The sequence below is a fragment of the Opisthorchis viverrini genome (assembly GCF_000715545.1).
Source record: "Opisthorchis viverrini unplaced genomic scaffold opera_v5_176, whole genome shotgun sequence".
NCBI lineage: Eukaryota > Metazoa > Platyhelminthes > Trematoda > Opisthorchiida > Opisthorchiidae > Opisthorchis > Opisthorchis viverrini.
Window position 1 is genome coordinate 133,039 of NW_008751834.1, and position 23,004 is coordinate 156,042.

The window sequence follows — 23,004 nt, forward strand, 5'->3', positions numbered from 1 at the left end:
GAGACATTCACGGAGAAACGCGAAAACAGCCTTAGAAAATAGCCTTCGAAACTGGTCCGGCTACCAACAGACCGTTGTAACAGCGTACATTTTTGCCCACTTCCCGCCGTGCTGAGCCTGATGAATTCACCAGATTTTGTTGTGAAATAGACTAGAGACAGAAAAGCCTATGCAACGCGCAAGTGCTTTTCAAACAGCGCGGGTACCCTGTTTAGGCACAGTTATCACCGTGCAGATACTACCTATTGATCGGCGAAAAAATACAACTGATGTTCCATCTTCATTATCCCGTGTCCACATAGTTGCTCCCACCGGCTGGCATACAACTGGCGTGAGCCTAGCCAATGGATTGCTGATATTTCTACCAGACACAGTCACAGACGCAAGTCAGACACACAGACGTGTCAGTGGACGGATCTGACGGGATAACAAATACATTAAAGGAGCGACAATTGCCATAAAACCGTTCCAAAATGTGTTACTACTGCTTGAAAAAGGTGCAGTCCAGAAATTCAGTAACTGCTCACTTCGGTGGGACCATAACTAATAGAAACAGTCTTGTGCAATAAAGCCGAGTGTTCTGTCAGTATTTGAGCCTATTACATGAAAACACCCTTTGTAAGGACGTCAGTAAACAAACTAAAACTGCATTAATTAGCACACAAGCGCAGTACGCGTTCATCGGTTTCACGGTGTGAGTCGTGGACGGTCATCGTACAGTATTTCTGCAAGCCACAACTACGTACCCTATTCAAACACGACATGAACCAATAAACTTTTGATCTGCTGTCAAGAAAGAGTCCAACGTGACTCTCCTTGAGACACGATGCTAGTGACCGCAAGCTGATTTCGATTATATTCGATTTCGATTATATTATATTTTGATGGACTAAGTGGGACTGCCAGTGCGTGGGCAGTAAACTGAGCAAGTGGGTAATATCCTACGCTCAGAATGAAGTCTCCTCACCATAACTCCGCACCGAACGTAGGTTATATCGCTGAAATTTAGCAAATCTCCACATTCAATGCATTGTGACTTCATGTCAGTAAGCCTTAGTTAAAAATGACGTAACCCAATTTAGACCGCCAAAAACTAAAAGACGATTCCCAGAGAGCTCGGTTGCACCCAAATACTGCGAGAGTCGAATGAGAGAGAAAAGATCCGCTAAATATTTTGCTTATTTCAACCGGTCTAGGGCAAAAATGAACAAAATAGGGTGAACAGAGATAAGAGTCTGGTAAACTAGGAGGGTTATCTAGATACGCTGCTGTCCAAAGTCACTGAAGCGAATCCGGAGGTCGATTGTGGTACGGGTAACAGCTCTGGGCATCACCAATCGGGTAGCGAGCCTTATGGCAAGGATTTTTCAATAGCAATCATTTGAGCGACACCGTCGGCCATTTCCTTGGCAGCTTCCAACTCGGTCAAACCAAGACGTCGTTTGTTACTGATATCGTGAATGCCTTCTGGCGATTCAGTGTGTTCTCCGTGGAGACCTACGAAAAACAGGGAGAATCACATGTTAGCATCAATTCGGTGAATGTCTGTCACATAGCCTGAAGAAAACACGGGAGCCGAAATACATGCAAGATGTATGAGTTTTGACATGACAGCAGAGTTGAATACCCGAACTTCGAAACGTCGGTAACCGATTCGCAGTGAGATCAACGTTTTCGTGGTCGAAATTTTGACCGCCCAGATGCGTACAATGCGTAATGATATTGAATGGTGATGGCCTCCCCCAGAATGGGGGCTAACATGAACCTATGAGATGTTTCATTGGTTACCGGGATATGCACATCTGTTGTGGTGGCATACGGATGAAACGGATCAACTACCCACGCCAACCCTCACAAATGTTTGGCGTTTGACCTCTGAGCTATTGAAAATTGGCGCGCAGAGCCAGAAAAGTGGTTCTCTACTGTAGTCTGAAGAAGACAGTGTGGACAAATTAGCACGGGAATATTAAGCTCCTGAAGTGAAATAATTTGTAGCTTACCCCGAGCTTGTAGACGGTATTTGGCGCAGACTTCATCCAGCTTGGCTTTTTGTGCACTCAGCTTGGGAATCTTGAGCAAAACGCTAGCGCGCATTGTGGTTCCCAAATTACTCGGGCAACAGGTTATATAACCATACTTATCACTGTGTGCAAATGGTAGTGTCTTTTCGATGGCTTGAATACCCTGAACAAAAGAAGGGATGGGTGGGTTTTAGGGCAAGGATAACGCAAGAAGACGCATAAAGAATCCATCCAAAAGTGGACTACCAGTGGCTTTAAGGTCATGTTACCAATGTCAGGATTGTATCGTGCAAACGAAATCAAAATGTGTTGGACAAAGTAGAGCTGTTTCGGCCAGCTTGAGACCATCAGAGCCCCGTAGTCGGCCAGTTTTTAGGAAGATTTAAACTCCCAACCTTTTTGGTAGTTACCGGCTCTATTTGGCAACCGGGCGGCGGATCAGATGCCTGGTTATCAAGCACCCATACTGAGTATAGCGCCATTTATCCTTCACTTAAGTAGTTCACTTAGAGTGTGATGTTGACTCGCTCCTCAAGTGAGCACAATTTTAGACGGAGACCATGGGGTTTAGATGAACGTCGTGCAAAAGTAGTGTTCCAAAGTGTAGAGCAATTCCAAGTCTAAGAGGTTTTCCTTGGTCGGACTCATCGTCATCATCATCGGCAGGGGCTCCAGTCATAGAACCATGCCAATTTAGTCAGATAAACTCAAGCAACAGAAGGAATAAAAAGGATCTGGTGATGGCTACGCAAACATCTGAAGAATTTACACCTCCAGGTGATAACTTAGACAACTGGGACAAAAAGCTGACAGCAGAAACAACATGAGTAACATAGGCAGCAATTGATGTCAGCTGCCCTGATGTCTCAGCTTTATGCCAACCTGTCATCCTCTGCTCGAGAAGAAGCGGGAGTAAAACGTGAACGCCCAGGTGAATATAAACACTGACCCAAATGACGGTTCCAGTCGCCTCAAAAACATTTTCGGCTACTGCCGCGAGTCGTCTTTTGGCAATCGGCTGGTTCAAAACGTGTAATCTGTTCCCACAACATACTTTTACCACCCGTTAGAACAATCTGCGCTATGATTCGGTGTGTTGCATCAAAGAATGTGGAAAGAACGACTATCAATGATGGCCAATGAGAAACAAACGTGAATCAGTCCCGAAAAACTCAGCAATGTAAGCTACCAATTCGTACTACGGCTAGTGGCCCTTTTATGCTCATTTTTCAGTTGTCAGCACGTGACGAAAGTGAATTGTGGTGAATTGAGGTCTCTTTAAATTAGCCAGAGGCGATAGAATAATAGTGGAAGCATGAAACAGAAAAATATGGTGGGAGACGCATTTGCTAAGTGAATAATATGATGGAGTACCATTCCAAAGACTCCAATTCGATCAATATGAATGTCTTCACATAACGTATCGTTATCTATTCCGATAATCAGTGCACATTCTTCGAAAATTAAGCTGAAAAATCTCAAGCAAGTTAAGCTAGCGAACATAGCAGGCAAGATTCGGTCTCAGCCCACAGAAAATAACCGAGTCACTAGCGATGAAGGGCACATTGGATTGCCAAAAACCCGTCACACGACCACATAGGGGAGGGAAAATGAGAACCTGAAAAGATATGCCTTGCCTAGAATGGTAACTCTAAGTGGCGTGCTCAGTAAAACTAAAACTGCCAATAGACTCTGTTCGGCTAAACATACTCCAATAACTTGTCATTATCGAAAATGTAGGATAAAGAAATGACAGCATGAAAGGAACGCCAGGATAAGATATCCTAAGGTCATCCGGACCCGAACAGAATAATTCGGGAGGGGTTATAACAACAGACCCAAGAAGACAGAGCAGTAGCAGCTTCTTGTTGAAAATACCACATACTAAATAGTGGCTGACAGGTAAAACTCACCTGGATGAGTCGTTTGTACACAGCTGCTAAATCTCCCCCCTTTTGCATAGAGATAATTCTCATGTGGTCTTCTTCACACAACCAGACCAAGAAGGTCTTGTTGGCATTGTGGAAAATACCACGTCCATGGGGCCAGTCTCGATATCCACCGGCGTCACGGAGCACACTGTTACAATGGCAGCGGGGATAAATGTTATCGAGGAATGTGAATAAGTGACAGGCTACCGATAACAACCATCACTAAAAATGGTCGCACAGCTGATGACTTGGCACAACCAAACACCTTGCATTTGTACGGCTTAACCAAATGAAATCCATGAGGAAGCGATGCGTTTTGGACCAAACTAATGCGACAGAATAGATCCCAATCCATGTTTGATCCCTCAACTGATATCAACCCACACCTAACGGCATAGTACAGTTGCTTCATTCCACAGATTGCTATGGAGATTAATCTAAGACTGCAATTAGCTTGCAGTTGAGTGGGCAACGGTGACGCTTACCCAACAACCAAGTATTTTTGTTGCGTGATCCTATATCGAATGGCTCTTCTACTGATAACTTCTTAGGAGGAAGATTCATGGGTTTCTTTGAACCTGAGCAGAATGCCTACAAGGTATAGGTGAAAGGTTGAAATTTGCCTAGATTTATGATTCTGAACAAGAATAAACGAGGTGCACCACGCTTTTTAGCCTTTTTATATGGGTAGATATCACCTGCGGGAATAAATTTCAGCTGGAACTTTAAGACATCCTCATTTCGAGGGTTGAGTTGGTAAGTTTGCTTACTTTTCGCTCCCATCTTTCATTCTTCGATATCCATGCCACACATCTTCGGTTCAGTTGGCCCTATCCCAAACCCAAAACCCCATCAAGTAAAGCAGACGCGCTTGAATCTTCACGTTTTTAAATGTTCACTTCGAATACACCCTCTAGTTTGACCTTTCATTCTAATAAAATATTCCTCGTGATTTCGAGCTCTAGATGATTCACTTTCCTCGGTGGCTGCGACTGAGTATTCAAACACTCCAAATATTAACTTCTCCTGGTGTTTCATTCGAAGTTCGATCATTCACGGGTTCTGACTACATTCCATCTTTGGCTATGCTTGGACGGTTATTATCCAACAAACTCTCCCTTGCACAAAGTGCTTCTATGACACCATTCCAGCCAACCCATAGTACTTATTTCACTCTGGAGTACTTGTCACCATTGACATCCGATTGTCACCGTACACTGATCACTATAGGCACAGGTCTTCATTCAGTCAGTATTACCACGTACAATTGGCACATGTTTTGCAGCTGAGCGACTGAGTGACTACCACGGCAGACATTACCACTTCTATCTCAAACCTTCAGCCACAGTAACCACTGTATCACCCACGTTTGTCTCTAAAGTTATCCTTTACATGTTGACCTTCTGCGCTCCTTTCCTCGTTTTTTTTATCCGAACCACCAGAACACCACTCTTTTTGACGATTCTTCCTTTTCTTCATATTCTAACAACCCGAAACAACACACCATTAAATTGATTCAGATCTGTATCAACACTATTCCGTTCCGTGGCCTGCATTTCATTTCATACAATGGGTTTACATAAATGAATCTACCTCCTCTAAACTACAACCGGTTGAATGTCTAGCTAGGGTCACTGACAGCCTGACAGGGTCACATGATGGTTTTAAATTAGTTCACCTCCAATTACTAGTAACACCCCGTCATTCGTGTATATCACACCCTGCACTACACATCCACGTAGATCGAAACCTGACCTCGCAGGCTTTCTTACAACTGCGGTGTTCCCCTGTGGTGATGCTGAGTCAGAAATCAAATAACCAAAATGAATAAAACAGGATGAATTTGGCTTGAAAAATTAGCTTACGGATCGTCATTTTTGAACAAGAAATGGTCTTCCACGAGCTGTTTCCTGGTGGCTTCAGACATGTTAGCCAGCGGATGGTAGGAACCGGCATGTTCACCTGTGAGACTTTTGAGGGCGGTTGAAACTTTTGTTTCCAAATCCAAACGATCCTGCTTGCTCATAATGGTTGAGAATAGGAATCCATCGACACTGCGACCAACCCGAACACGCGTAGACACCACAAATTTGCCTTGGTGAGGAAGAAAGTGAGTAAACAAAGTATTAGGCTTGGTGTGGGGTTATGGAATATCTGTGGATTTAAAATCTATAGAGTAATTCAGTCTAACATGTTTTCCAAAATTCCGAACAAGAGATATCCGTTCGCCGGAACTATGTGGCCTCGTGACTATAACGCAGTGCATTACTAGGGGTAAGGCGAGAAAAAAAGGATCCACCTGGGGTGACAGTAAATCGAGACGCTCCTACCGCATATCATATCAAAATAAAGTAGGCCGTGTTCTGCTACGAGCTAGACTAAAGTTAACGGCTCACTGGTATCCACAATAGAATTAGTGTATCAATGAGGCCTAAAGTTCCCTTCATTGATGTATGGTAGAATTGTTGAAATTTTTGTTAAACAACAAGGAAAAATAGCATCTCAACAGCAGAAACTGAAGTACCTTCAGGGTCGACGTCACCAAAGGGTAGATTGTTCAAGTCCCCGAAAGTTGGCGGTGGGTGTTTGAAAGCTGGATCATTCACTCCATGATAGTCCAAAATCACAGCATCCAGGTAGTCGACAAACTTTGTATAGCATTCAGCTTCTCCCGTACGCGGACAGATTGAATGTGGGTTGTAAGCACCTGACAACCAGCAAAAGATAAGTTTAGGTTCGTGACATTATTCCGAAAACGATGCTGGCGAAGAATCAACAGCCACTAACCCCAGTCGATGAGACGTCCGGAATGCATGACTTTAACCTAATGACTAATTACTCGTGTGACGCCTTAAAATATCATGCACATTCACCAGAGTAGCTAATAAGATAGAAAGAAAGGAATGTGACGGTCGGGCACGCAGGCTTTGCAGACTAACAGGTTGATTTTCTGATGCTCCCAAGTGTCTGATATGGCTAGAAATTCGTGTGCATTAAACCCAACGAAGTAACCGGTCGTCTGTACTCCAAGATCTGATTTCCTGAACCAAGAGGCACCGTTTGCGCCGCATATTCAGCTGGAAAGCACGACAGGCGAGAGATTTATTCAAGTGTCAGTCTCAGTTAAGTGACTGTTTTAGATTATTTCACCTACGCATTTATTTAACCTTCGAAACTCTAGTAAAATGCTTACCTGGTGAGCCCCAGGAATGGAGAAACGGATCGTGAGCTATCCAAGAGTTTTCAGCAACCTTAAGAGTGGTGCAGTACGTCTAGACGATTTAACGCAATATTTCCAATATCGTACCAATTGAAACAAGAGGTCTGGTGCAGACCATCGTAAACAAGAATTGGCTTAATTCAGTTGAGTTTGCAGTCAAAACTGAATTCCTGTGCAAACCAATACTTGTCAGAATTCATCCAATTTGGGTTCAAGTGGAACATAAAGTTGAGGGAAACTTCGACTGTGTCTACCTGATGATCCCCAAGAAGGGTGAAACCGGTATTGCGCGGTTGAAGAGACTTCAGTATCTTCGTGCGAAGTGCGTTAAGTCCAAGAAACCAACCGTTTGATCACACCCTAGCTACCAAATCGACCACTTATGGAGAACAACACTATCCGGTGTTAGATGGCCTGTCTCCAATCACGGGATATGTGAATATCCTACGGTGGACTGCCAGCCCTACAATTAGCGTCGTTATGCCACTGAAACTATGCCAACCAGCCTATATATATANATATATAATCGTAAAACATGAAAAAGACAATCGCTTTCGATGAGCTCTCGGTGGACCAATACAGCAAAATGTGACAAAATTTAAGGCGGAAAACAGAGGCGTGGTGCGACTACGTTGTATTCATCTGTTGTGACTCCCGGCTAAATGTGTGGATGGGAGCTTGCGGGATTCTGAGGTTGGTTTTGGTTAGACTATGGGAAAGGGGGCAGTGTTCTAGACCAGAGAAGTCTGGGAACCTGAACCTGACTCTTTGGTAAGCAAATTGCAGGTCGGCTGAGTTTCCTGACAACAGCCTCAACCGTGGCTGGTGAAAGACGTCTTCCGACCCTGAATTTGTGTACGGGAACACGGTAAACAATCTCAAACGACGTACCCAGACTGTGCAGATGGTCGGTTTTCAGTACACAGCCGATTGCACTGTCAGTGATTTTCTTAGTGCCCGATCGAATAAAAGCTCGGTTAAGATAGTCACCGAGTTGTGCAGTCGACATAAACTACACGAATAGTTGTAAGTGGATGAGCTACTCATCACTGGTGAACCGGGGACAGGCTTTCGAATTAAGTCTGATCAGAGGCATATTTGTTAAAGCCCTGAGAATCACAGGGTCTGTGGCATTTTTCGATGACGTTCAATGCAACACCACCGTTAAAACGTTGGTAGATGAAGTCAGTTTATCATATCTGTCTTAGCATTCTGAGTTTATCAGGTAGCTGAACTTGCAACATTGTTATAAGTGACTTTCTGTGACCATCGGCGTAAACACCAAAACCTACCCCAGCATACTAAGCAATTCGGTGCACTGAGCTCGCGACGGTGCTAGATGTGACTTTCAGTTAGCTATATCGTGTCAACGGAATCCAGTCCAATCACGGCTAACTATAGAACACCATGTTCGGTGTGACGGTTCAATCCGAAAACGGACGTCAGCCCATCATACGTATGCCTCTCAGCAGACTCCGTGCCAGAACGTGTTTATAGTAATGTTAATAATGTACCATGTTCAATAAATTATTAACGATGGAAATATGGTGTGATATGAACTGGAAACCTTAGAGTATTCAGAATTTTTGTGGTGGTAGTATAACTGGGAACGAACAACTGGGAGTAAGTGGCTCCTTATTTTTAATGCAGAATTACTATCAGCCGACACATGAAGTTAGGTGAGCAAGTTGATGACAGTCATTGTACATTGGTTGCTACCTTACCTCTGGATCAATCACTAGCAACTGATGAATAGTACTAGCCGTTACTTAAAGTGGTGTAAAGCAAAAACAGGTACTGCGACAAGACCTTCTCAATCGGAACTGCGCTCAGTATTTCATGTGTGCCACAGTCCAATTCTGAAGTCTGAACAGAACAAACCCCCTCATAGTACCAAAGTGTCAATCCAACAGTGTGTTCATGCATAACTTACCGTTACGAACCATGTGTGCAACAGTGGCACCGTGCGTAGTGCGTACGCCATCGTATTTCTTAATGACTTCCGGAGTCAAATGTTTGCGAGTGTAGTTCTTCACTGGGTCCGCAGCTTCCAAAAGGCGGCTCAGATAGGGAAGCGGTTCAACCGGCATAACACCAGCTGTAGAATGCACAGTACATGGGATTTACATGATTGGTGTGGTAACAAGGGTGTACGAGTCCATGTAATTCATCGGAAATCAATGACAAATGAAGGGTAAAGGCAAACACACAGCCATCAACATTAGACGTCAAAGGACTCTAATGCGAAAAGAGACGAGTTCCTAGGTTCTTCTTTTCGATTGGAGGGTCTGAAACAAGTAGGTTACGATTGTCTTAACCACAAAATGGTTTGCTCAAGCGAATGATTAATTACTATGACAGAACTGTCCAAACTAGTGGCGTGAATGTGAACTCTGGTAGCCTAAGGGGTTCGCAGTTGCGTAAACAAAATATTTCCGAAAAAAATTGGTTATAATGTATTTCCACATTAACGGTCGGTACGAAGGAAGCTTGGAGCTTGTGATACGGATCAAAAGATATTATATGACTTCAGCCTACGAAAACGCATGTTGTTTTAGGTTGATAAGCAGAATCGCACAGCACATAGGTCAGCCAATTTCAAGTTTTCGACGTAACTCATCACCAAAGACCTCGATACATTTCCACTGATTGTGCACTGTACAACTTGTCCTGAAAAAATGGGTGGAGGTTCAGTCACCACAATAAGTGAGCTCGAGATATCTCAGTAGTTCGAACTTACTAGTCAGAAAGTTTATCGTTCCAACTCAACCCCAGCATCTTGACTACTCATGTCTAGGTTTGGGCAGCCTAGAAGTATCTCAACCCTCATGCTTCCTTCCAGTGGATATATTGGCGGTCGGAAACCAAAAGACGGTTCAAGTTGTCTGTCCGTAGGTGTCATATCTCGTAGCCGTACAGTAACACAACCCATACCATACCGTAATTTACAGGGCCCGTAGGGCCCAGTGATATGCGTAGTAAAGGCCACAAATGACGAAACTTGGCATACACGATTCGTCAAGTGATTTTATCGGACAAATTTCCGTCGGAGGTAATACAACTACCGAGGTATGTATAATATTCCATGACCTCCAGTGCTTCCCCTTGAATAGCAGGGGGTATGTTCAGAGGTGGAATATTCCGAAGTAGGACTTGGCACCTTGTACATGCAAGGCGCTTACTGTAACATGGTGGTGGCAGACAGTTTACTCCACAGTGTTTGTCCTTCGTCCTCAACTTCACAGATCGGAACGATGTGCTCTGTGCAATCCAGGCCGATGAGATTCTTGCCGAAAGAAATATGAACATCAGGATTTCCTACAGTTTTACCACCATTTCGCAGATGACGAGGCTGAACGAAAATGGAAGTGGGTATCCTTGCCGATCACATCCTAGATAAACACAAATAGTTAAAGCAGCCACAAACTGGGAGATCCACCACAACTCTTGAAAACAGCCGAGACTAGGACCACAATCATTTTTCGTATGGATGTACACCCGGACACGTTTGAGGCTAAAAGAAAGAAATAAAGCGTTCAGCTGTAGCGCCCTTCCGGTGCCTAGCTGCCATGCTACGCGAAGGAAGCACGAGGGCTGAGATACTGCCAGACTGCCCAGGCCTAGACAGGGGAAGTCGAGAAGCGGGGGTCGGATTCGAACCACGATCCTTCCGGTCAGTAAATTCGCGCTCTAACCACTTGAGGCTAAATGGCGCCCATATACATATTCCATATTTCTGTCAAAGGCCGACAGCCAAGATGAGAAGTAGCCAGTGGCCAATTGTACTATTGTTCTAAGTACTGCGTCCAACGGCCCAAACGCTCCTTTTGTGCTAGATCTCAGAGAGTTACTACGCAGACAGCTTCGAAATTAAGAGGATTCCCAGAACATGTTGGATGAGTCACGTGGAAAAACCAGCTTTCTTCGCTTCTGTTAGTTTTTCAGCCTTTCCAATTCATCAAGATTCTCGATCTGTGCGAACACCCGGTTTTACTTGGCATCGAATGATGCACCAATTAGAGTTGTGGCTACAACAGGAGGGAATTTGTCGACGGGCCTCTGGTGTGACTGCATGCCCAGTGGGCATCGGCAAGTAATACTCATGCATGGTTGCTGGTGACGATAAGGGCGACGAATTCTCATGAGAAATAGAATAATAAAGTAAAGCAAAACCCACCAGGAGCGTCCTTGTTGTAATCAGCCAACTGCTTTTCAAGATCAAGGAGGGCTTGAACACCATTGTACATCTCCGTGACGGCTTCAATCTCAGTCAGACCGAGACGGCGTTTGTTACTCAAATCGTAGACACCACCCACAGACGCGGTGTGTTCACCATGAGTACCTCGGGCCTGAATGTTGTATTTTTCACATATTTGCTAAAAGAAAAAAAACTGGCTCACTTTTTTGCACGGCAGTATGGACACCTGTTAGGTTGTTCAGAAATAATCGAAATGCTACGTGCAACAGTAATCCTAAAAAGTTTGAAAACTCCTTCAAGTGGAGCTTGTTTTGATATCTCACCTCGAAATTCGGCAGAGCTGACAGGTAGGGGACACGAGCATGCACACTGGCGCGAAGAGTAGTCCCCAGATTGGAGGGACAGAAGGTGATAAAACCAAATCGATCACTGGTCGCGAAAGTCAGTGTCTTGCCCAATTCTGAAATCGCCTGAAAAAGAACAGCAGTACATCGACATTTTTCCAGATTATATCGTAAATGCGCGCAAACAATCATGAAAAATTGGTTGCAAAGATTAGAAAAATAAAGTCAAGGGACGAAATGAAACAACTGCTGGAAGGACACCGATGCAGTTGAGAAGCTATGTGAGTAGGAGATATTCTTGTTGACTTTGAAGCACACGTCTTCACTTATTCAACCCGCTACTACCTGCTGTTGTGTAGCTGCACGAGTAAGCGGCGTTCATTAATTCAACGAACATAAACATGCCGCGCATCTACATGGATATCTTCACTCATCGTGGCTGGTGAATTCCTAAACTTAATGGTGCAGAAGAGTGCCGTCTTTTATAGAGATGGCTGAGTAGACAGCACCAAACTACCGGAGCGTCGTCTTTTATAGAGATGGCTGAGTAGACAGCACCAAACTACCGGTATTCCAGCAGCAACGTCACCCGAAGCAAGTTTAAGTCCGTTAAGAACATACATGTGTCTGAAGAGATAATATTTGATAGGCGATGTGGTCTATAAACGCATTTCAGATGGTAGTGATTCAACTCGTTTAGAGGAATTGTAAACGGCCTAGTTCACCAAAATGAAGTTTTAGAACTAAGCCTGATAACCACAACTGGCAATTACAGTACCGTGGACAGCTGCAGTCTCTCCCGTGTGAGCCTGAAAGGGTTCCATCAAAGACCAGGCAAAACAGTAGGAGTGGTAAAACAAGCACCACCGCGCTTCCAGGGTGATGATTTTTAAGCTTATTTTATTCCATCAAAAGATTTCCGCGCCAACTACCTTACAGATGATTTCTAGCTTGAGAGCGGTTCAAAATATTTGATAGCGTTGATAAATCAACATTTAAAACAAGACAAGACTGGATATAGCACTTACGTTTGCGAGACGTTTGTAAACGGCTATCAGATCCCCACCCTTTTGCATAGAAATCACACGGATATGATCCTCCTCATTTATCCAAACCAGGAAATTTTCTTTGTCGTTGATGAATATCCCACGTCCATTCGGCCAGTCGATGTAACCACCGGCATCGCGCAACACGCTGAGAGTGAGCAGATGATAAATTATTCCTTATATTGATCTCTTCAAAGTAGTTATTAACAGTTCAAACATTTTGTTAGGCTGATTTCGTACCAATAGAGAGAGACAAAGAGGAACAAAAGCTGTTCAACCGATGGAAACTGGGTACTCATTGACTGTTTTTTTCAGCTGTAATATTCTTTTGGCTCGAGATGGCTCAGTGGTTAGGTCGCGAACTAAGTGACCAGAAGGTCCGTGGTTCGAACACGAACTCTGCCTCTCCACTGCTCCTGTCTAGGCTTTGACAATCTGGCAGTATCTAAGCGCGTGCTGCTTTCGGGTAGCACGGCAGTCGTGTGATAAAAGGGAAATACAGCAAAACGACTTTTACCACTATTATTATTTCGGCTCATTGCTGTCATGCTGCCAGAATGAAACCCGAGTTTAAGCAGAGGCTACAAATAAGCCGGGTTCGGGTCCGAACCACGGATCTCATGGACAGTAGCTCTTTTTCCACCTGCTGTGTTAATTCCAGCTCGGATACCCTAAAGAGAGGGGGAATTAGGAGTAGATTCCACGAGAACAAAAGTTAAAACAATCGAGGTTTTATGCGATGATCACTCCGGTATAAAGCTGATTTTGAACGGGTTTGTTGCTCTCTATCCATCAATATGGGTAAAAAAAGGACCTCCTGACGAACTGAGGTTGAACACAACACGAAAAAGAAGAGGACTGTGGAACACAGATGGTATGCATTTGAAACCGTAGAGTATTCGGTTAATATTCAATCAATCTGCATCAGTGAACAGCGAACTGAAAAACGTTTTCTGCACTATTTTCATATAAAGCATCGAATATATTATCTTCAACACGATGGTTTGAAATCGGTGTTGAAAATAATCATAACTTAACAGTGAACGTGCCTTCCACTAGCGAAGAGACTACCACCATCATGGATAGAACTGCATCAAGAAAGCACATCTATCATCGTGCTTGTGCCCACTCAGTGTTGTATTCTAAGGCACCGGGAAACCTCAGTAGTATTCAACGGATATCATTGGATTTTATCAACTCGTTTTGGATCGGTTCTGAACGACCCAGTTTGTTCATCAAGCAGAGAAAGTTCTTTTAAGAAATAACTATGAACTACGGTTGTCGTTCTCCATATAGATAGTCCTCAGGAGACCACCTCCCAGAGGTCACTCTGGAAAGCCCCTTTAGGTGTTCGGGAAATAAGTAAACGTGGTAGGATATACGAACTCATGAACTTAAACCGCACAGTAAAAAGGCACCTCGTTGTGCTCCAGTGAAATGTTACGAGCAGTACAAGAACATGGATTGACATAAAAACGAACCTGTCATCGTCGCGGAAAAGAAAGTGCTTCTCCACCAGCTTCTTACGATCTTCTTCCTTCATCCCAGTCAACGGGTAGTAAGTGCCCTTGTATTCGCCGGTCAAATTTTTTAGTGCTGTGGAAATCTTTGAATGAATGAAGAAATTACAACGGTAAGGACAGGTTGATTGGCACACAAGATCGTGTATCTATCAAAAGTAAGCGTAACAAGAGTCCTAAATGACAGGTCGTGTAGTGAATCCGGGAATTCGGTGGACAGTCGCCGCACGTGCCAGAAAATGGCCGAATTGGCAAATGATCTGCAATACACCATTTTATGCCCGAACTCGTACGACCAAGCAGAGTAGAGAATAACTACGGGAGGCGAAGTTGGTAGCGAAGGAGGAAAGTCGTTTCTAGCACACTCGGTAGCGTTGGTCATCGTTGCATCCCCGGATGAAGACTTCGAGAGTGGACATACCAACGGATAGGGAAATTGGAAAGCACAATCCGATTGCACGCTCGGCGGCACCCATGCATCCAACCGATCGCCGTTAATTAATAGCTTCTACCTGAACTTCCGAATGGAAATCCCACTTCTACCCTCTGACTCCATGCAACAAAGATGCGCAGCTATTCCATTTTATTCTCCCAGATCGTCAGTGGGTAAGGCTGCGGCAGCTATAGCCAGTGTAAGTGCACAAGGCAAGATGGCACAAGATAGCAAAAGGACGAGGACTCGAGCTCCTGATTATATAGTTCGTCGTTCGAAACCAGTCCTGAATTCGCAATTCCATCTGTTCAGGTTTCACCGACCCGATAGTATATCATTGTGCTTCCTACGGTTAACACAAACGTTGGTGCCGAGTGCCTCATTCTTCATTGACTCAAAGATCGAACAAATGGTGATTCACTTGGAGGCTATTGGTCTTAAGTCCAAGTTTCCGGAATATGTGCAGTATTCAAAAACAGATCATTAACTCAAGCACAAGTTAAATTGAAGAGGCTTGACAGATTGGAGGTCGCTGGCACCCCTTTTGACAGAAAACCACCTTTTGCAACTATGAGGCGTGGTTTCTAACTGGTGTCGGTTACCGGGTTTACCTGTCACACCAAAAAGCCATGGATCCCGGCGCAGGGTGGGTAATGTCATATGCAGTGCCACCAGAGACGTGTGCAAGTAAACGAACACCTACCTCTCGCTGAAAACCAGTGAGGATGAGACCGGAGAGTGGGTAGGGAGATAAATCCATAGACAGGCCCAACTGATGGTCTATAGTAGGCAAATGAGCTGACTGAACAGTGAGAGCCCATATTACGTGCAAACTCACTCAAAAGACACACCCGAGGCATACAATGGATAATACTGGGTAGTGCCAGTCAACCACTGGCCTGATTCGTACGACGGTAGTCACGGAAGTCGCTTCTAGCACTGCACCAAGTCTAGCACTCCGGATGCTCACAATGTTAAGACGGGTAGTACGTAGATCAATTTGTAGCCTTTAGTGAAATAGATAAAAATCAACACGAGTCAGCCCAACATAATACAGTACGACACATGTCTACTAACGGTGAAGTACAGACAAAAATACAGACTTTACAGCACTAATTGAAGAAAGCACCTTACGCCACCAAGTGTCTAGTGTTAAATATCTAAAATCAACAAATTTCCAATTATCCTCTCCACAGATTTGTAGCTTCGAAGCCACATAATAAGTCTGCAGAAGGGAAAAAGCACGTTCCAACAACGATTGATAGGAATCAGATTACACTTGCCTTCTTCTCCAACTCAAGCCTCTGCTCATTGGAAATAGTGGGGCAGAATCCATACCCGGCCACGGTACGCCCAAGTCGCACACGAGTGGAAACAACCATATTACCATCTGCGTTCAAATCTTTGAAGTTCAAGGAATTCAGATCACCAAAATTTGACTTGGGATGAGTTATTTTGTCTCCTTTCACCTTAATAAAAAGATTGAAATAATTAAGTACCATAAATTTTAGCCGGTGAACCTCAACGTACAAGCTGGAAACGTTTGGTGAAACACGAGGGTATTAGGCCGATTAAGTAGCTCACCTTATGGTAGTCTATAATAACGGCGTCGAAGAACTCCCGGAAAGCTTCGTAAGCATCCAAATCACAAGCGCGAGGAAGGATGCACCGCGGATTACGAGCATCTGGAGAGAATTAGCAGGAAAGACAACGTTCCTGTTAGTTTTCTGGGAAAACACATTCACTTTCACATCTGGCTTTGAGTGATGGCGGTTCCCGAAATTGTGAAATTATCAAACAAATGAAGTAACCTAAACCCAGTTACGTACATCCTGTCACTCAGAATAGTCGACGGATAGCATACGAAAATCGCTACATTCATCTTGAAGCCTCAATACAATGAGCATACCTAGCCCGTCCAATGAAAAAAAAACAGGAGACTTCATGACAGTATGATACCGATCAAAGTAATCAGAAAATGCTTCAAACGGATAAAAACACAGTAGCATAGCAATTTTTTTCGGTAACTTAAAGGCGGTTATTGATGGGATAAAAAATAGCGTGTCGAGCTAATACTAAAAGTGACCGGCAGTTTGCTACCTGAATCATGAAATTAACTGCACTGAGTTTAACGGTGCTACGGAATAGTGTATTCTCCACGGTCGATGGCCAATGTTAATCCGATGCCACAGATATTGGAGAGTTGGTCTTGTTTTTCCGGTTGAAGAAACCATTTTACTTTCGACGGTTAATCAAAACCCATTGGCTGTCTGCGCCAGCTGTTAGTGTGCAGCCATAACGAAAGGTTTGGATTCCCAAGTCTAGTGACAGTTCATATTTTGCTGGTATGAAATGTAAGCCCCATCACGCGGATGAAGATTGTTATCATCATGGCATCAACAACTCGCTGCAGTATTATCTTCACTAATCGAAACAATGTATGCTTTTGAAGAATCCAATCCATGAGTGCGCCAGCGTATGGATGACCAAATAGCATTTCGACCTGCCACGCCCTCGAGGCGTAAGAGGCAAACAGAATGGTTTCAAGTGTCGTGTCAAAACACTACGAAGAATGGTAAGATACACGAGCCGCAAGTGATATAATTAAAGATATGTACCGTGTGAGATAATGAAGTAAACCCGTGCGGAAGCGGGAGAGGTGAAAGAGATAGTACAAGACGGGCATCGCTACTGGCTACCGTTGCAGGAAGTATGCTGCGTTAGAGCCCATCTCAAAATAACACTAGGAAGAATGGTAAGATACAGGAGCCGCAAGTGATATAATTAAAGATATGTACCGTGTGAGATAATGAAGTAAACCCGTCCGGAAGCGGGAGAGGTGAAAGAGATAGTACAAGACGGGCATCGCTACTGGCTACCGTTGCAGGAAGTATGCTGCGTTAGAGCCCATCTCAAAATAAAAACATGGCCACCACGCCACTAACTACGACCAGACACATTTCGCAATAATCGACCAACCTGTGAAGAGGACTCATTAGATTTACGATCACCGAGTGGATGTTCTCATGTCACTTCTGAGGGTAAAAATTAACATCAAAGCAGTCCACTTGACTAGCATTCATTCCTTTTCCCATTTATGCTACATTAAAGCTGTCAGGGTCGTCATTCAGATGTATANCATATATATATATATATATTGAAGCCTGAGCCAAAGAAACGAAATTTTTTCGATGGATACCCACTGTCGATGGAAAGTGGTTATCACGCTTGCGTGAATCTTCTCAAAGTTTTAGTAGAGGGCAGTTGTTCTCTCCAAAGTGCACAAACTAGATAAACATTTCAATGAACAGATTGTCGATCCAACCTAAAGCGATCTGAAAAACACAAACGGGGCAGGGCTCGCCGAAGAACAAACCTGTGTTTTGTCTCTCAAACCTTATGTTGAGCAGACTTTATTATTCTAGACGGACAACCTCAGTTCACTGCAGTGAGCACCGACAGACACTGACTTTCAAATAAATGATTGCGGGACTGGCGACGCATTAAAGCTAACCGAACGGAATCTGTTCATCTGCCATTCAGGCTGCGAGATTTTTTAGAAAGGAGGAAGGCCGTTGACACAAGACATGCTCACCCCGACCCTGGGGATATCTATGAACATGCGATCAGTAAGTCAGTAAGCATCAGAGAAGAACGTGGTAACTGATGCATGCAAATTCTATAACGAAACCTTCGAAAAATGCTCCAACTACTTTGGAACCTCAGTATCCAGTTTGTTCGAGGGTCACCGAGTGTAAAATGGACGGGGAAAACGGTATCCTCCTAATTCGTTTTCATTAAAACGGTACTAAACGTTTTTGAACGGTACGACAGACAAGTTGCTCAAAGCATAGAGATATCATGTTATGCCAAAATGAAAGGAAGGTGCGTCCAGATGGGTATGTCATCGATCCGCGTAGTGCAATGTCAGCAATTTCATCAGCCTGAATTATATCCCGTCTGCGACGTCCGATACTGAAAACAAATGTATCATTCATTGTTCAGATCCTTACATGAATAGATGAACATAAGTAGATGGAGTGCGATATTCACTAAGCCCTCAAGAGGTCAGTCATTAGTCACCTTAATACGGAGCTTTGATTGAACAGACACGAATATGTTATCATGAGCTCCACACAGATAAGGGACGATGGCTTAGCCTATATGAGCATGAGCACGAGGTGTTCCCTTTCCAGCTTTGAGCCCCGGCACATCCCAAGCAAGCGTCACTATCAACTACTGATCAAGTACATGCTTTAGTCTTTTTCAACGGTGCTGCCCTACGCTACTTGCATTGGACACTGATTCCAGTCTGCCATGAAGCTTACCGGTGATCATTCGGGCTGCAGCTGTCTTTCAAACTCGCCATCAAATTGTATGACTACTTGTGTATCGTCTATGGTGAAGACGATAGCAGCTGTGTTTTGGCCCCACCACTTTGTGCAGAGATTCAGAACTCTCCTTATAAGAATGTTATGATTGACATGGTTGACATATCATTAATTGCCACTGCAGCAGCAGCCTGCTACTGCGCTTTCTGATCGTGCCTGAGAGGGATGCTCTCCTGAGCTCTCATATATGTGTTGGCTCCCAGAAGCATGCCATTTCTGACAGCTGATGGATGTGTAAATTAAACTGTGCAAATTCAAGATCATGAATGATGTGGACTGGCCGAAAGGAACAGCCCACTAGACAGTCATGACTTTGCACTGGCTTGGCTACTCCAGCATTGTTGGGCATTTTGTATTGGTGACAACAGACTGATGTGTACAACCTGGAGTCGTCTTCCTCCCTAGAGGGAAACAACCATCTAACAACAGGCTGGTTGGCTGCATAATGCATCCAAAATATATCGAGTTAGGTTGAGAGTGGAGTGTCGTGTGGAGTCCCGCAGGTAACCAGTTAACATAGCGAAGCATGCTTGGTGGTCAACTGTCTTTATCTGACGGGTGAAGGCTTCTGGTCTGAGAAAGCATCTAGGTAGCAGCGCCTTATTCACTAGGTCGAATACTTTCTATATCCCACTGTCAAACCATAAATTTTCTAAAGCCAATCTTTGAATATCTGTACCATTAACAGGTGATTTCCATGCAACAGCAACAAAATCTGTTTAGTCAAATCAGATATTGGTAGATGGTTCTAATACGTTTTAACGACACTCTCGAATGTTTTAAGGAAGGTGGAAGTTACAAAGGCAGGCAGCCACAGTCATACGTAACTCATCACGGATATCGCTATTGCCACAACCTTTCAATTTTTCATTTTTTCGAATCTGTATTCCCTCATTTTATACTAATATGCACGCTATAAGTAGCAAGTTTCCATCAAAGATGCGTGCGGAATTCCCGTCTCCATTTTGTAACCGGACTCACATTATTGTCTGCGCACCCCAGTGAGGCACACTCGTTGTGGATTCCTAAACTATACAAGCGATTGTTGCAACTGTCTGTCTCGGCTGAGATACACGGTTAAGGATGCCAACTTACTCATGGCAACGTTCACGTACTTTTGCACTACGTCGATTTCAAATTTTTAAGGTTGTGGTAATATCGTACAGCTGTAACACCATTTCGGTGACTAGCTACCATATCACCCGAAGAAACACGAGGGCTGGGACACAGCCAGGTTGCTAAAACCTAGATAGGGGAAGTCGAGAGTCAGAGGTCGGGTTCGAACCCCAGACCTTCCGCTCCGACGCAGCCATCTCGCTAATGGCTGGGGTAATACCATCAGCCCATCAGAAAAGTTCTCAATCGTTTGTCCAAGAACTTGGTTGGCAGTCCTACATGACTCTGAAAGCGCAAAAGCTGTAATAAAACCGTACATATGAGGGTGCCATGACGCGTGCTTCCTTAGTAGACCTTCCGGCCAGTATGCCCCAGTAATATGCAAATCCTCCAACAGAAGTTCAAATTCGGGAATAGAAAACTACAAGCGATGAAAAATTGTGCCCCCAGATCGTGATTGCGCAAAGATTTCACATCAGTTCAGCCGTAAGCAGAGGCAACCGTCCCTGCAGTTGTCTCAACGGGAAGAAAGTATCTAGTCATTTGGAAGCCGACTTACTGTGACTGACGCACTGTGCGAGCGAACCACCAAAGGAAGTTTTCTTGTCGGCATACTGGTCAACAATCCTATTTGTCAAGTGTTTCTTCGTGAAAGATCGATTGGCTTCATCGTTTATTATCTTTTGCTGCAGAGATTTCAGTGGCTCGACCTGCATCCTTACGCGACGTTTTGGCGAAGCGGTTACAGCAAACCTATTTAAATAAGTAAACCCAGCTGAGATCCTCGTCGTGAAGGCAGTAAAACACAGTGACCGAAGACTGATAGTGCGAGATAAAACGTTATTATGTTCTACAAGTTAAGTACCCACGGGAACATGTATGCAGATAGCGAAACGATGAAATTATGATTATCCTCAATCGACAACCTCTCTCTTTAACGACATATTAGCGCACGATACGAAATATGTATCGATTTTCCCTCGTGTAAATTTGTGAAAGAATTCTTTCGCGGTTCAATTTATTTACAGAGATTGCAGGTGTTGTTTATTGACTTTTCACTCTAACTTAACACTTGCGTGATAACCCTTGTCATTTTGCACTTAGTTCCTGGGGTGCACCCGGTCTCCATCGTGACCCATGTCAACGCAGACCGGTCTCTACAGCCGTCGATGGACCAGAACAGATATTGGAGGAATGGGTGTCCGTCGAACGTCAGACGTAGTACGCGATCCAACACCTGCAAGGCCTGGAGGCAATTTAAATGAGTTTGTTTACAGGATAACCAGGAAAGCCAAATGGTCAACTCTCCTAACCCCATTGTCTGGACCATCTGCCCCTACCTTAAAGGTGCAGAGCATTCCGCAACTAAAAACAGAGCCATCAAAAACGAAATCAGAAAGATCAGTGCGAATGCTATGCCTTAACAGGGAGACTGGACAGGCATTGCTTTTTAAAGCTATGGAGGACAACAACACGAAAACATAGCGACGTGGACGAAAAATGATAATCAACTTACTTCCCTGAACGGGTGCTTTGCGCTATCTATCCCGGATCCTCCGGCTGCAAAGAAGGTCGCACAGCTCTGTGATGCGGTGCCTAAGATCACCACAACGTCTGTGGTGGACGGGTGCATGAGTGAGAGCAGGCTAGGGTGTTGTTCTCCAGGAAAACCACGCCACCGTAGCAGGAGAAGTCGCTCTTTGGTGGTGTCCTCACCTACAACGAAACACAAATTGCTTTAAACGACACCATCTGCCACACAGAAGAACCTAGATCGGTTTGTCAAAATTCAAAAGGCCCACCCAACGATCTGGCGTATATCCGATGATCGCCCTCTATAGTCGCGAAAGCTGGACCACAGAAGTTCTAGGGTGAAGGTGCGAAACACACTTCCGCTTGGTGTCAGTTCAATGACCCCACACTTATAGCCACTTTGCACCTGAAAGCATACCAACGCAACCGGCCGAGACTCCGGATTAATCAACCACCACAGACCTCCCGCTGCCAAAGGCAGCGGTGCTCGAGTTTCGCGTGGACGCAGCAACCAAATTACGTAGTGCAATCATAGTGTGTTATCATGCGTAACAGACGATGAAGGCCCAAAAGTGAACTCCGCACCTGAGTCAAAACTTTTGAAATGGGCTGGATCAGACGTGCGGAGACATGCGCTGAGACCTACCGACATATCAACCGTGGGCGTTGACCTCAACATCTAGGGATGAGGCGAGAACCCTACAACCACTGAGAACGTGGAACTGTCAAACTTCAGCTCCATTCCTTCAGAAGCTGTCTCTTCGGTTGTGGACACGGTCACCGCCACAACCCCAACAACCAAAGCTACAAGACTCACAACACTGAACCTGAAATTTCTTCGCACATTGTGTTAAACACGCTGATCGCGGGCAACTCGAAGGCCCACGCGAACACAAAAGAAAGGCAACTATAGTCAGCAACCTACATAAGAATCACCAAATCCCAAGCGTCCTCTTCATATTCAATCTTGCCAAGGCGTCACCGCAAGTGGCCTCTAACCGACTTGGTTTTTACGGTGGAAGGTATCGTCCGCCCCTTGCACAAGGTACTTGTTCTAATGGGTCCAGACGAGGTCCATCCAAGGATCCTGAAGGAAACGTCGCTCACACTAGCGAAATATTTCTACCCATTGTTTCTTCAGTCGCTTGAGAAAGGCTTGCTTCCATCTTGTTGGAAGAAAGCGATTGTCACGTTGATATACAAAACCGGTGGCCTAATATCGTCCTGAAGCTGCAGGTATATTATCCTCAC

The 23,004-nt window shown here is 44.4% G+C and overlaps 1 protein-coding gene across 1 annotated transcript; it reads right to left on the minus strand.

Moving 5' to 3' along the window:
* Positions 1 to 1,159: 1,159 nt before the first annotated feature.
* Positions 1,160 to 21,007, minus strand: T265_07596 (hypothetical protein; the record flags this gene model as incomplete). The annotated part of the gene is made up of 12 exons (XM_009173160.1): positions 1,160 to 1,497; positions 2,001 to 2,184; positions 3,935 to 4,100; positions 5,818 to 6,046; positions 6,477 to 6,659; positions 9,106 to 9,270; positions 11,350 to 11,548; positions 11,694 to 11,840; positions 12,743 to 12,908; positions 14,242 to 14,366; positions 16,298 to 16,398; positions 20,780 to 21,007. 12 exons carry the CDS (start codon positions 20,934 to 20,936, stop codon positions 1,352 to 1,354), a joined length of 1,968 nt encoding a protein of 655 aa, XP_009171424.1.
* Between the last annotated feature and the right edge of the window lie 1,997 nt (positions 21,008 to 23,004).